The sequence below is a fragment of the Paroedura picta genome, chromosome 4 (assembly GCF_049243985.1).
Source record: "Paroedura picta isolate Pp20150507F chromosome 4, Ppicta_v3.0, whole genome shotgun sequence".
Taxonomy (NCBI): Eukaryota; Metazoa; Chordata; class Lepidosauria; order Squamata; family Gekkonidae; genus Paroedura; species Paroedura picta.
In genome coordinates, this window is record NC_135372.1 from 4,749,662 (window position 1) to 4,761,637 (window position 11,976).

The window sequence follows — 11,976 nt, forward strand, 5'->3', positions numbered from 1 at the left end:
CGCAAATGTTTGTCTCCAATATATTGCTTTGGCAAAGAATTATCACATGGCTGTATTTGGATGTGTTCTTAGTCTGAGGAAGTTCTTAAGGGAGTTCTTAGTCTGAGGAAGAGTGCTTGCACTCGGAAGCTCCCACCTTGAATAAATCTTTGTTGGTCTTAAAGGTGCTGCTGGACTCCAACATACTCGGATGCCTTCACCTCTGTCCCAGCCAGAACCTCGGGAACAAGAGAGTGGGATGTGCGTGATGACGCCAAGTCAATGCGTGCGGTTTGATTGGTTAGAGATGTTGTCGCCTATGCGACGCCTGTGACGAACGGGCGGGAAATAGAGGGAAAGGGAGCGTGAGGAAGCGGAAGAGGGGTGCATTTCCGCTTCCGCCGCGGGGAGCTCTTTCTGTTCGGCCAAGGAGGTGGCCGGGAGCGCGTGGCGGGTAGGTGGCAAGAGAGGGCCTCGGCCTGGACGCCTCGGCCTTCCCCGGGGTTCGGACTGGAGGTAGACGGGCCTCTGTGGGTGCAGTTGATATATGCTAACTAAGTTTATGATGCTAAATGTGTAAAGCCAACAAATTGCCCGTTTTGTATGTTGTTACTCGCCCTGAGCCTTTGGGAAAGGGCGGGTTAGAAATTATTATTAATATATTGTTATTATTTAAGAGCAGCAGCCTCTGATGTGGAGAGCCGCGTTGGTTCCCTGCTCCTCCACCTATAGCCAACTGGGGTCTGGCAAGTCACCGTGAGCACAGTCTTTAGGCCCCCAATTCAACAACCTGGGGAAGAAAGGTTTCCGGCTGAAGAGAGATTTGAAGTTAGGTACCTTTGCACTGAATCAATCAGTCATTTTGATTGTGTCTCATCCATCCCCCTCCACCAGGTCACACTCAGCTGCCACCATGCAGATTTTTGTGAAAACCCTGACAGGGAAAACGATCACCCTTGAGGTGGAACCCAGTGATACTATTGAGAATGTAAAAGCGAAAATTCAGGATAAGGAAGGTAAGCCTTGATATAGTCCATTGAGAATTTCATCCAAAATGTGTGGGAATAGGAAGGGGAAGGAAACATCTTTGACACAGGAACAGTGTGGGGTGGATAATAACTTGAGAATTTGGAGCAGTGCTGGATCATGACTGTGATTTATCCTTTTTCTTACATTGGCCAAAGAGACACCTCCCAAAAAGGTCACAGAGGCATTTTTCAGTCAATGGTGTTCAGTATACTGCTTTTCAACACAAAGGTGCTGTTTCACTGTCCTGGCTAATTCTCCAGCATTGTGTAGTAGTTAAGAGCAGTGGCATCTAATCTGGAGAACTGGGTTTGATTCCCCACTCTTCCACGTGCAGCCAGCTGGGTGACTTTGTGCCAATCATAGTTCTCTAAGATTTCTCAGTCCCATCTACCTTGCAGGGTATTGTTTATGGGGAAGCCGCTTTGAGACTCCCTTGAGTAGTCAAAAGAGGGGTATAAAAAACAACTATTCTTCCATTGAGACTTCCCTACATTAATTTGTTTGACAAGTTAGCCTTTGTCGGTACATTTTGTGACGGGAAGTTACCTCAGTGCTTCATTGCATGAAGTAATATATTATTTTGCTGGCCTTGAATCAATCCCCTTGGATCTTCATTACATGTGCCTTAGTTCTGGTATCAGAAAGACCTTAAGATTGTCTGCACCATAATTATGAGTTAAAACCATAATTCTATGTCCAGCTGGGCCCACCTCCATTTTCTAGCATTCAGGCTTGAAAGCGAATGTGAAGAAGCTTCTAGTTGCTGGCAGCATTGCTTAGAAGCACAGCTGCAGGAGTGGTCCATGGTTCCCCATCATCACATGTAAATCAATCGTAATTTTTTTCTTTCCCATGTTTTAGTCCTAGGGGTTGGCAACTGAGCTAAATTTAGTCCTTTGGGAAACTGCTCTCTCCCCCCCCCCGCAAATTTGAGAGGCAAGGGGAGCAAAGCAGTACTTTGCTTGAGGGAGGAATTCAAGGCCTCAGTGCTCTTTCTCAAGGAGATGTCAAAGAAGGGAAGCAAAATGCCCAGTTGCCCCAGTGCAAGAAAGAGTAAACTGGATAATTGCAAATGTGAGACTTCAGGTGTTCTCCTTTCTCTGCCTGCCTCTAGGGCGGGGGTGGCCAAACAGTGGTTCTCCAGTTGTCCATGGACTACAATTCCCATGAGCCTCTCATCATATGCTGGTAGGGGCTCATGAGAATTTAGTCCATGGACATCTGGAGAACCACAGGGCCATACTGCACAACTGGCAATGTTACTAAATCTGAGAGCTATTGAAAAGCACTGCAAACAATAGCGGCAGGTCTCAGTAACGCACACAGAAAAACGCCTCTCCCACTAGCGCTGTTCTCGTAACGCACAATTTTCCGGTCTCGCCAAAATCACAACAAAAGAGGCAATATCTTTTCCGTGCTTCCTCCCGCCCCTGGCCGTCAATCAAACAAAACAGCCGATTAACTGTTGTGTTTGTGTTTCCCTTAAAAAATTGTTTTTAAAAAACCCGAAAACACCTGTAGCAACGCATATTTGTTCATTTAATGTATCAGAAATACCTTTTTCGCTGCCGTAGAAGCTGGCGTTTAATTGTTTACATGCTCAGTGCAAAGTTTAAAAAAAAAAATCCCCCCCCCCCCCCGGTGCAATTTCTGGCCAAAATTATGGGCAGTGTCGAACAGGGGGCTGTATTGTCCTCGGAAACTTTACTGACAATTGCATGCGGAGGAATTTTAGCCGAACAAGCATCGCTTATTCGTCGCTTTTTGCCGTTTTAAGGGGGGAAATGGCGATCGCAACGCTGGGAGCTTGGGTGTGAGAGCTTAGGGAAGGGACATGCTTGCTACCGCTATAATGAGAACACACATGTCTTTTTTGGATGTGTTGCAGGTTGTTTTCACGTATCTAATGGTTTTTTTTAAGGGGAATCTACTTTTGTCTTTGTGGATTCCCCGAAAAGCACTACAAGAAAGCGATTTTTGCGGAAGTGTTACATGAGTGTTGCAAATTGTGTACGATGTAATGTTTAAAAAATAGCTTTACACAATGGTAAGACTTCAGCAACATTAACGCTGTGCGGAATGGCCCGCAGTTTTGCTACCCCTGTTATAGGGGAACATTTAGCACTAGTAGCAAAGAAACATCAACAAGATAAATCATTAGCTGTATTTGTATAATGAAACAATATTCATCCCAACTCATTTGCTCTGCAGGCATCCCTCCTGACCAGCAGCGTCTGATCTTTGCAGGAAAGCAGCTGGAAGATGGGCGCACGCTCTCCGACTACAACATCCAGAAAGGTACTGTACTGACCCACACAGAGGAGAGTGGGGCTTGCGATTGCAGCCAGGTTGTCCATCAGTCAGACTTGGTTTCTTGTTTCCTTTGTGCGCTGTCTTTGCTGGTGGGCAGAGGAATAGATTTTAGAAGCACAGCCAGGATGTGCTAGCAGGGACTTATGGGAATTGTAGTTCACAAAAGAGATACAGAAGGTCCTGTTGCTTGCCCCCCAGGCTCCCTCACCAGACCAGGATTAGCATACCACCTGTGGGGGATGATAATAGGGGATCAGACTGCTGGGAATGGAGAAAACCAGAAAAGTCCTGTCTACATCTCACCGCAGCTGCGAACGCCTAGGGTGGACTCAGACACGCACCTACTGTATTAGGAGGCCTTTTTTTGCCAGAGTGCTGATTACGATGAAGACTAGAAGTTAAGCCCGATGTAAGAAAAATACAGCGGGCACTAGCAGGCAGTGGGTGGGTGCGGGAGGCCCCCCCCCTTGGAGGAAGTGGCCCATGTGGGGGGGGGGGGTTGGGAGGCACTTCGCGCCTCCCAACTGGTCAGTCCTGGGGCTAGGGGCCAATCAGCCCCTGGCCCCGGACTGGCAAGCAGAGGGCCCAATCGTTGCCCCCATCCCAGACAGCGCCCACCCCTTAGCATTTTATTCATACCGCTCTGCGGAGCGGTTACAGATGAGGGGCTTTGAGCTACTTATTTATCATGTGGCACGTGTAGCACAGTCAGGAGATCTGAACATTGTCTGCCAACCGGGCAAGGAACGTTTGGAGGTGGTTTGTCATTGCCTGCCTCTGCTTCATGACTCCTAGCGGCCCTTGGAGGAACTACCACCCAAATCCTTGGAGGTCTCCCATCCAAATACAAGTCAGTCAGCCCTGCTCACCTCCAAAAATATGGCATGTAGTGTAGGGGATCCAAGGATTGTCTGGTAGCCAAGCAAGGAATGTTCGGAGGTAGTTTGTCATTGCCTGCCTCTTTGTTGGACTCCTAGTGTTCTATGGAGGAATTTCATTCAAATCCTTGTAGGTTTCCTATTCAAATACTAGCCAGGATCAGCCCTGCTTAGCTTCCAAAATCTGACAGAATCAGGCTTGCCTGGGCTACGAGGGTCAGGGCTGAACAGAGCAACTGGAAACAGAGCAGGGGTGGCAAGACTGTGGCTCTCCAGATGTGCATAAATTACAAATCTCATGAGCCCCTGCCAGGATGTGCTAGCAGGGACTTATGGGAATTGTAGTCCATGGACATCTGGAGAGCCATAGTCTGGCTGCCCCTGCACTAGAGGGAATGCAACCATGTGCATGCCCACACAGAACCACTTCCTACAGCAGTCACCTATATTTCCAGAGCAAGCTGCTGTATAGGTCTTCATTCTAAGCTAATTTTTAACCTGCCATGTCTGGGTTCCTCTGATTCTCTGCAAGCAGCAGTCTTCAATCTGACCAGATTGGGTCCTCCCGCCTTTAATTTCTGGGTGGTAGCACCTGAGCTGTGGGCCATATGTGTACAGGTCAGGAAGGTTCTGAACTTATCCATGCTGGAAATGAATCCTCTCTGCGCCAGAAAAGCCTCGATTTCTGGCCCTCCTCCCCCATCATACACGTGAAGACAGACTGGGGGTACAGTAGTCTGGAGTACTGGTGGTAGGTTCTTGCAAAACGGAGTGGGGAGTAGCTGTGTAGCTTTTGCCACCCAGCAGCTGGCTCCATAACCCAGCCCATAGTGGCCAAACTAGTCCATGGAGATGTGGAGAACCACAGTTTGGCCACCCCTGTCTTCGGGTAATCAGACAAAAAGAAAAGTGCTTGTAGGGGGTTTGAACAGGTGTGAAAAGAATGAGAGTAGGGAAGGAAACTGAAGCAGTAGGTGCAAACTTAAATGGACTCTGGGGAATGGTAGAGGACAGGAAGGCCTGGAGGATCATTGTCCATGGGGTCACGATGGGTCGGATACGACTTCGCACCTAACAACAACAAAGGGAGGGAAATCTTCTAGGTGCTCCTTGTGGAGAAGAATAAACTTCTGGTGCCTCCTATTAAAAAAACCAAGCCAACCCTGAAGCAGATGCCATTGGTAACGGTTCTGCCATTCGTAGGCCCCACTTGAGGCAAGACCTGGGCCTGCAGTTGTTTGGGCAGGAGATTTTGTTGCTTCCCCACAGCACTTCATGCGCCTGCTGAGGTTTGATGCAATGGCCGTTGACCCCCTATATATTTGACAGTTCTAGTCTTAGCACGTTTTTATTGGGGCTGAGCAAAGACTGATGGCACCTTTAAGACCAACAAAGTTTTAGTTGAGATAAAAGCTTTTGTGTGCCTGCACACAAAAGCTTTTGCCTTAAATAAAACTTCGTTGGTCTTCAAAGTACCATCAGACTCAGACTTCATTCTGCTGCTTCAGACTGATGCAGCCATCCCACTAATTCTGTCTAAATAAGTGTTCATGCACATAAAAGTGCACGTCCGGAATAAAATATTTTGTTGGTCTTAAAGGCACCACTCACCTCAAACTTTGTCTGGCTGATTCAGACAGATATTCAGCCATATCTATTTCTATTGGACCGGTATTCCAAGAAGCAAAGTCTAAACGGATCCTGGCTTCCAGCCACAGTGTGGTCTCTCTTGTGGGTGTCCTCAGTGTTTCTTGTGGGTGTTTGTGTTCCCTGCTTTCCCAGGCCCTTCTGCTCACAACTTCTCTCCCGCCCCTTCCCTCTTTCAGAGTCCACCCTCCACTTGGTGCTGCGCCTCCGTGGAGGAATCATTGAGCCTTCCCTTCGCCAGCTTGCCCAGAAGTACAACTGCGACAAGATGATCTGCCGCAAGTATGTGCTGCCTCCGTGAGCCCTGAAGGCACTGGGGGGGGGGGGGAGACAGGCAGACCAGGATCAAGTTTTCCCCTTTGATTGGGGAGGAAGTGGCTGTGCAAACATCATGTCAGGCAATGTCAAGTTGACAGATTTATGGAAACCACTGTGGACCTGTAGGAAGCCACAGTCCCATGCTTGGGTCCAGTGGCCTCGTGCTACTGTGGGGGGAGGCTGTGCCTCAGTGGCCAAGCACATGTATTGCATGCCAATAGTCTGGGTTTAACAGGCTTGTAGGAGGGACCTGATAAAAGCTAGCTCGGGAATTCCAAACTAGGGTTCCAGGGAAATCTAGTTTTCCACAAGAGCTCCCCGGGGGTTCCGCAACTTTCCCCCAAAGTTCAGATGGCCACTGACATCCCTAGGCATCACTGGAGCCATCTTGCTCAAGAAGCTCGTCTCTTTCTCCACAATGGAAATGGTCAATGATGGATTGATCGATTGGCTGGCTTCCGCATCATACTTCCACGCCCACTTCTCTGAATGAACATGGCCCTCCAGGGTTCCTGAAGAATATTTCAGGGGTTCCTCTGCAGTTAGAAGGTCTGGCTGTTTCCAGTAAGACAGAACTACAGTGGCCTGAATGAGCTGATACATTTTCCAATAGGCTTGCATGCTCCGGTGCGCTTCGGCAAGCGTGCAACCCTATTTTCCACTGCTGGTGGATGACAGCTTGAGTAGCCCAGTTGGGAAGTCAGCTTTTCAGGGCCACTCTGATCTCTTGTACTTGGCAGCTGCTCTGTAGGTTCCCAGGCAAAAGAGAAAGGCACTCTGAGCACATACTTTGCCTGCCCTGCTGAAGCCAGAGTGAGGGCTCTCCCCAAGGCTAGCCTCTGGGAAGTACCCATGCCCTGCAATTTTTCCCTGACTTGGTAGCAGCTCTCAGTGGGTCCTTTCCCCCCCTTCCTCCCCAACATACGACCATTCCCATCCTAAAATATGCCCCAGAGTCCTTCGCAACACCCAGGCCATTGACGCCGGAGCTCCTTAACAGCCTTGTGGGTGGGTCCTCCTGTAGAGCGTGGGTTAAATGGGCCCCTCTTTCCCTTCCAGATGCTACGCTCGCCTGCACCCCCGGGCTGTGAACTGCCGCAAGAAGAAGTGTGGCCACACCAACAACCTGCGCCCAAAGAAGAAGGTCAAGTAAAAATCATGGGCAGGGCAGGCAGATGCTGATCTTTCCCCATCCGGTTCTGGTACTCCGGCAGCAGAGCGTTCTGTCTCCTCCTCCCTCAGCATGTGGCCTTTTCTGCCAGCTCCAATAAAACCCATTGATTCATCAAACAGTTTGTGTCATCTGCTTTTAAAAAACAACACCCATGGTCCTGTGCTGTTCCAGGTGTCTCTGATATTCGCAGCTATGTCTCTTTGAATCTGCTATCTTGTCTGGTCCAATATCGAGCCAGGGGTTGGCTCAGTCTCTGGTTCTCCATGAGAAGTCTTGGGAACAGAGCACGATAGAGACACCGGCCCTGCCGGAAGCCTCCTAAGCAGAGGATGCTGTTCCTTATGCACATGGCCGATTGGCAGGAGGAAGGTAGTGATCTCCCTTAGCAGCAGTCTGGGTCCTGTGCTGCATGCTGCCCATTTTAAGAACACAGCAGTTCTCTTCTGCTCAGGATGCAAAGTGTTCCGCTCACTAGGGCAGGGATTCCCAACCAGGGGTCCACACGAGCTCCAGAGGAGGTACTTCCTCCAGTTGCGAGGGGGAGGGCTAGAGTTGGGGGTACAGAAGTGTAGGTGGCTGTGAGTCTGGCTGCATGGAGGCTGAAAGGAAGAAAGGCAGAAAGAGATGAAGGGCAAAAGTGAGCAAGTGTGAGGGAGAGAAAAAGAGGAAGTCAGGAAGGAAGGAGTCAGCGCTCCCGCCCCCCCCCCCCCCGGCCCATCCAGGGACCGAAGGAGTTTGCTGGGCAGCTCAGTTGGTGGGCAGGGCAAGCGCAGCGCTCCCGCCCCCCCCCCCCCAGCTCTGAGAGGCAGCCATCATGCTCCGGGCCGCCGTGGAAGGGCTCCCCCCCCCCCAGGCCTCCCAACCCACCTATCCGCGACTCGAGACCTTCTCCTGGCCCCAGGAAGAGGCTGTTCCTGGGCCCAGGAGAAGTCCCCCAGAGCGGGAAAGGGGCAGGGACGCTCCTTTCCCTGGGGCGAGGAGAAGCTGGCTGGAGGACTCACAGTGTCAGGAAGGCGCCTTCTTCTGCATGGCAACTCCAGGCGAGGCCGGGCCTAGCAGCCAATAGTGAGCCGCTCCCTATTGGCCGCTTGGCCCTGGATTGACATTCACAAAGCGGCTCCTGATTGGGCCCTCCGAGTTTTTATCCCGGACAGGGCCTACTGTTTCTCCTCCCCTTTAGCAGTTTACAGATAGAAGTGCATTACAGCAACATTTTGAATGTGGCAAAACCTTTTAGTCATATTTAGTCACAATGCAGTGTGAAAATGGCTGCAGACCCAATCCATTGGTTGGGTTGTAAGTATTAACTGGACTGATGCTTTGAATCGATACAGGGCAGCTTTGTGTGTCAGGTGGTTTGCCACCTGGGTCACCATGACTCTGAACTTCCTTGGAAGTCTCCCATCCAAATACTAGGCAGGGCCTTCTGAATATGCGGTGACCTGGGCTATTTAGGGTAGGGTTAACAGACATGTCCCCTTTTTTTGCTATCTGCCCTCTTTGGGACTCCTTTAAAAAAAACCTGATGAAATAAACTCTTTTGAGGATGGAAGGTTACAAATATTCTTATTTAGTAGCCATTATCACAGCTTAAATAGTCAAGGTCTTTTGGAAGCTAAGGTGTGGTCTGCTGTGTTCCTTTACTGTTTTTTCCCTGAAAAATCTTCACCCTTGAATCCACAGGATAGTTACGTTTCCTCTTGGCTGAAATCTGTGAGGAACAGAGTGGGATATTATGGCCTCACAAAATCTGCTGCTGTCCATGTCTTATGAGCAAGCCAAAGTTTTGGCCAAACAATAAACAAAATTCAAAATGCAATTTTTGGTGCAACTACTCTGGCTATGGATTTGATCATTGCCTACCTTGTACATCTTGAGAATCCTAATTACAAGACAGCTTTAATGAAGTGCAAGGTGCTCCCTTTTGCCATACTTGAAGGCAGATATAAAGTCTCCCATTGAAGAATGCTTATGCTTCTGTTCAATAAAATCAGAGTCCAGTAGCACCCTTAAGACCAACAAAGATTAATTCAAGGAGTGAGCTTTCAAGTGCAAGCACTCTTTGTCAGACTATGAACTGACCATCATAACAGTAGGAATATATAAGCAAAAGTTAATCAGTCAGTCAGTAACCTTTTATTGGCATAAAATATGTATAAAACATAAAGAAATAGGGCTTAAATTTGCAACAAAATAAAATTGGCCATGGGGTTACATAACTGAACAGATCTTAAAATAATGATAAACTATAAAAGATAAAATACAAAATAGGCAGTATATTAAAGAATCTTAGTTAAGACTCTGGCAACTATAATGGGTACCTCTGGATCTCTGTCAGAGAGCAGGAATTGCAAGGTCATAGACTTACAGAAGGCTTGATTTCCAGCAAAGCAACAAAACTGTCATCCCAACATCGCTCATATAAGGGGCAATCTAAGAAAATGTGTGAGATAGTCAGAGCAGCCAGAACCACGCGGACAGAGTCCTGCATGGTATGGAATACAGTTAAACCTTTCCTCTAAGACCTTTGAGGGGAAAGCATTCATTCGTACAAGGAGAAAAGCTCTTCTAAGGGGTGGGACATCAAGAAGAAGTAGATATATAGGCATAAGATTTCTCTGCATAGCGACGCCAAAGAATGCTGGAGAGCAGACTCGAGGCTGGGTAGGCAAGAGTTCCTGATGCTCATGGTCTAAAATTGTCTATGTAATAATCCAGAAGATACATTTTTCTTCCAGAGTTCAGATAGATGCCAATGGAGACTAATTTTTGTTCAATAGCCTGGAACCATCGAAATTCAAGAGGGTCACTTTTTAGACAAGTTAAAAGGCTGCCAGTTTCTACTCTAAAATAGAGTCTGACCCAAAATTTAAAAGCTTCTACTTGTAGGAATATTTTGCACTGGTATGGAGACAGATGGGGCCAGCAGTAAATAGGAGGGTGGAAGCTGTGGATCACTGGCATCGACAGTTTTATTTCTGATATGTCTTTGTGAACTACAAATGGGTTCCAGGGGTCTGCTAGGCTGGTTTGGCAGGGTGTTTTCATATGGCTGTGTGTGGATGCTGTGACACAGTTTAATAATGTAACAGGATTAACTTTTGTTTATATATTCCTACTGTTATGATGGTCACTTCATAGTCTGAGGCAGAGCACTCGAAAGCACACGCCTTGAATAAATCTTTGTTGGTCTGAAAGGTGCTGCTGGACTCTGATTTTATTGTGACCAACATGGCTACTCACTTGAATTTATACTTCTGTTGCAATAGGAAGGTTGAGACTCTAGAACGTGTCATCCTTGACTGTGAAATCTATAAGGAGATTCATGATAATCTCATCATTCCTATAACTCAGGGCTCTCCTGGGAGACAGAGAATGCATCACCTCTCTAGAAAGGAATAAAATAACTTAAAATGGCCAAGTTTGGGTGGCTGGAAACTAGGCTCAGAAGCCTCTGCAGTAACAGGAAAGGAATGATTTTATTCTGTGGTTTATGTATTTTATGCTTTTTTATGTTTTCCATCATATGTATGCCACTCGATATTTCAGTACCATGGAATAGGTATTCTGAAATTCATTTTTGTTTATTGGTCCTGGACCGTAATAATAAATCATTTCGAAATAGTTGGGGTCTTTAAACATGGGATTTGTCATAGTGATCACTTGTTTGAAGTAGAACAAAATCACAGAGGAGTGCAGGCCCATGAAAGCATATGTCCTGGGTAATACATTGCAGTCTTCAAGGTGCCACCGCACTCCAACTTTGTTTGGCTGCTTCAGATCAACAAAGCCAACCACTGGAATATTGTTGTTAGTTGCGAAGTCTTGTCTGACCCATCACAACCCCATGGACAGTGATCCTACAGGCCTTCCTGTCCTCTACCATTCCCCGGAGTCCATTTAAGTTTGCACCGACTGCTTCAGGGACTCCATCCAGCCACCTCATTCTCTGTCGTTCCCTTCTTTTGCCCTCAATCGCTCCCAGCATTAGGCTCTTCTCCAGGGAGTCCTTCCTTCTCATGAGTATTTGAGTTTCATCTTCAGGATCTGGCATTCTAAAGAGCAGTCAGGGCTGATCTTCTCTAGGACTGACCGGTTTGTTCACCTTGCAGTCCAAGGGACTTGCAAGAGTCTTCTCCAGCACCAGAGTTCAAAAGCCATACATTGCAACTGGGAAGACCATAGCCTTGACTAGATGCACTTTCATTGGCAGGGTGATGTCTCTGCTTTTTAGGATGCTGTCTAGATTTGCCATAGCTTTCCTCCCCAGGAGCAAGCATCTTTTGATTTCTTTGCTGCAGTCCCCATCTGCAGGGATCTTGGAGCCCAGGTAAATAAAATCTGCCAGTACCTCCATTTCTTCCCCATCTATTTGCCAGGAATTGAGAGGGCCGGATGCCATGATCTTCGTTTTCTTGCTGTTGAGTTTCAAGCCAACTTTTGCACTCTCCTCCTTCACCCGCATCAAGAGGCTCTTTAGTTCCTTTTCGTAAGTAAGGAAATTTTTGTTTTCTAAATACGGCAACTTGAGGTCACTATTATTATTATTATTAATAATATTAATGTAGCATCATTAGAGAACACCAAAATGCAACACGTGGAGTGTGGGTTTGTGTGTGTGTGAGGGGGGAATCTTCC

The 11,976-nt window shown here is 47.7% G+C and overlaps 1 protein-coding gene across 3 annotated transcripts; it reads left to right on the forward strand.

Annotated features, from left to right (window-relative positions):
• The first annotated feature begins 252 nt into the window (after nucleotides 1–252).
• UBA52 (ubiquitin A-52 residue ribosomal protein fusion product 1) lies at nucleotides 253–7,454 on the forward strand. Of its 3 annotated transcripts, none has more exons than XM_077331625.1 (5): nucleotides 253–433; nucleotides 874–995; nucleotides 3,220–3,306; nucleotides 6,026–6,128; nucleotides 7,224–7,454. In XM_077331625.1, exons 2-5 carry the CDS (start codon nucleotides 893–895, stop codon nucleotides 7,315–7,317), a joined length of 387 nt encoding a protein of 128 aa, XP_077187740.1. In that variant the 5' UTR covers nucleotides 253–433; nucleotides 874–892; the 3' UTR covers nucleotides 7,318–7,454. The 3 variants fall into 3 exon arrangements, with proteins under 3 accessions (XP_077187740.1, XP_077187741.1, XP_077187742.1); XM_077331626.1 differs by having other exon boundaries at nucleotides 358–495; XM_077331627.1 differs by having other exon boundaries at nucleotides 394–509.
• Nucleotides 7,455–11,976: the final 4,522 nt, after the last annotated feature.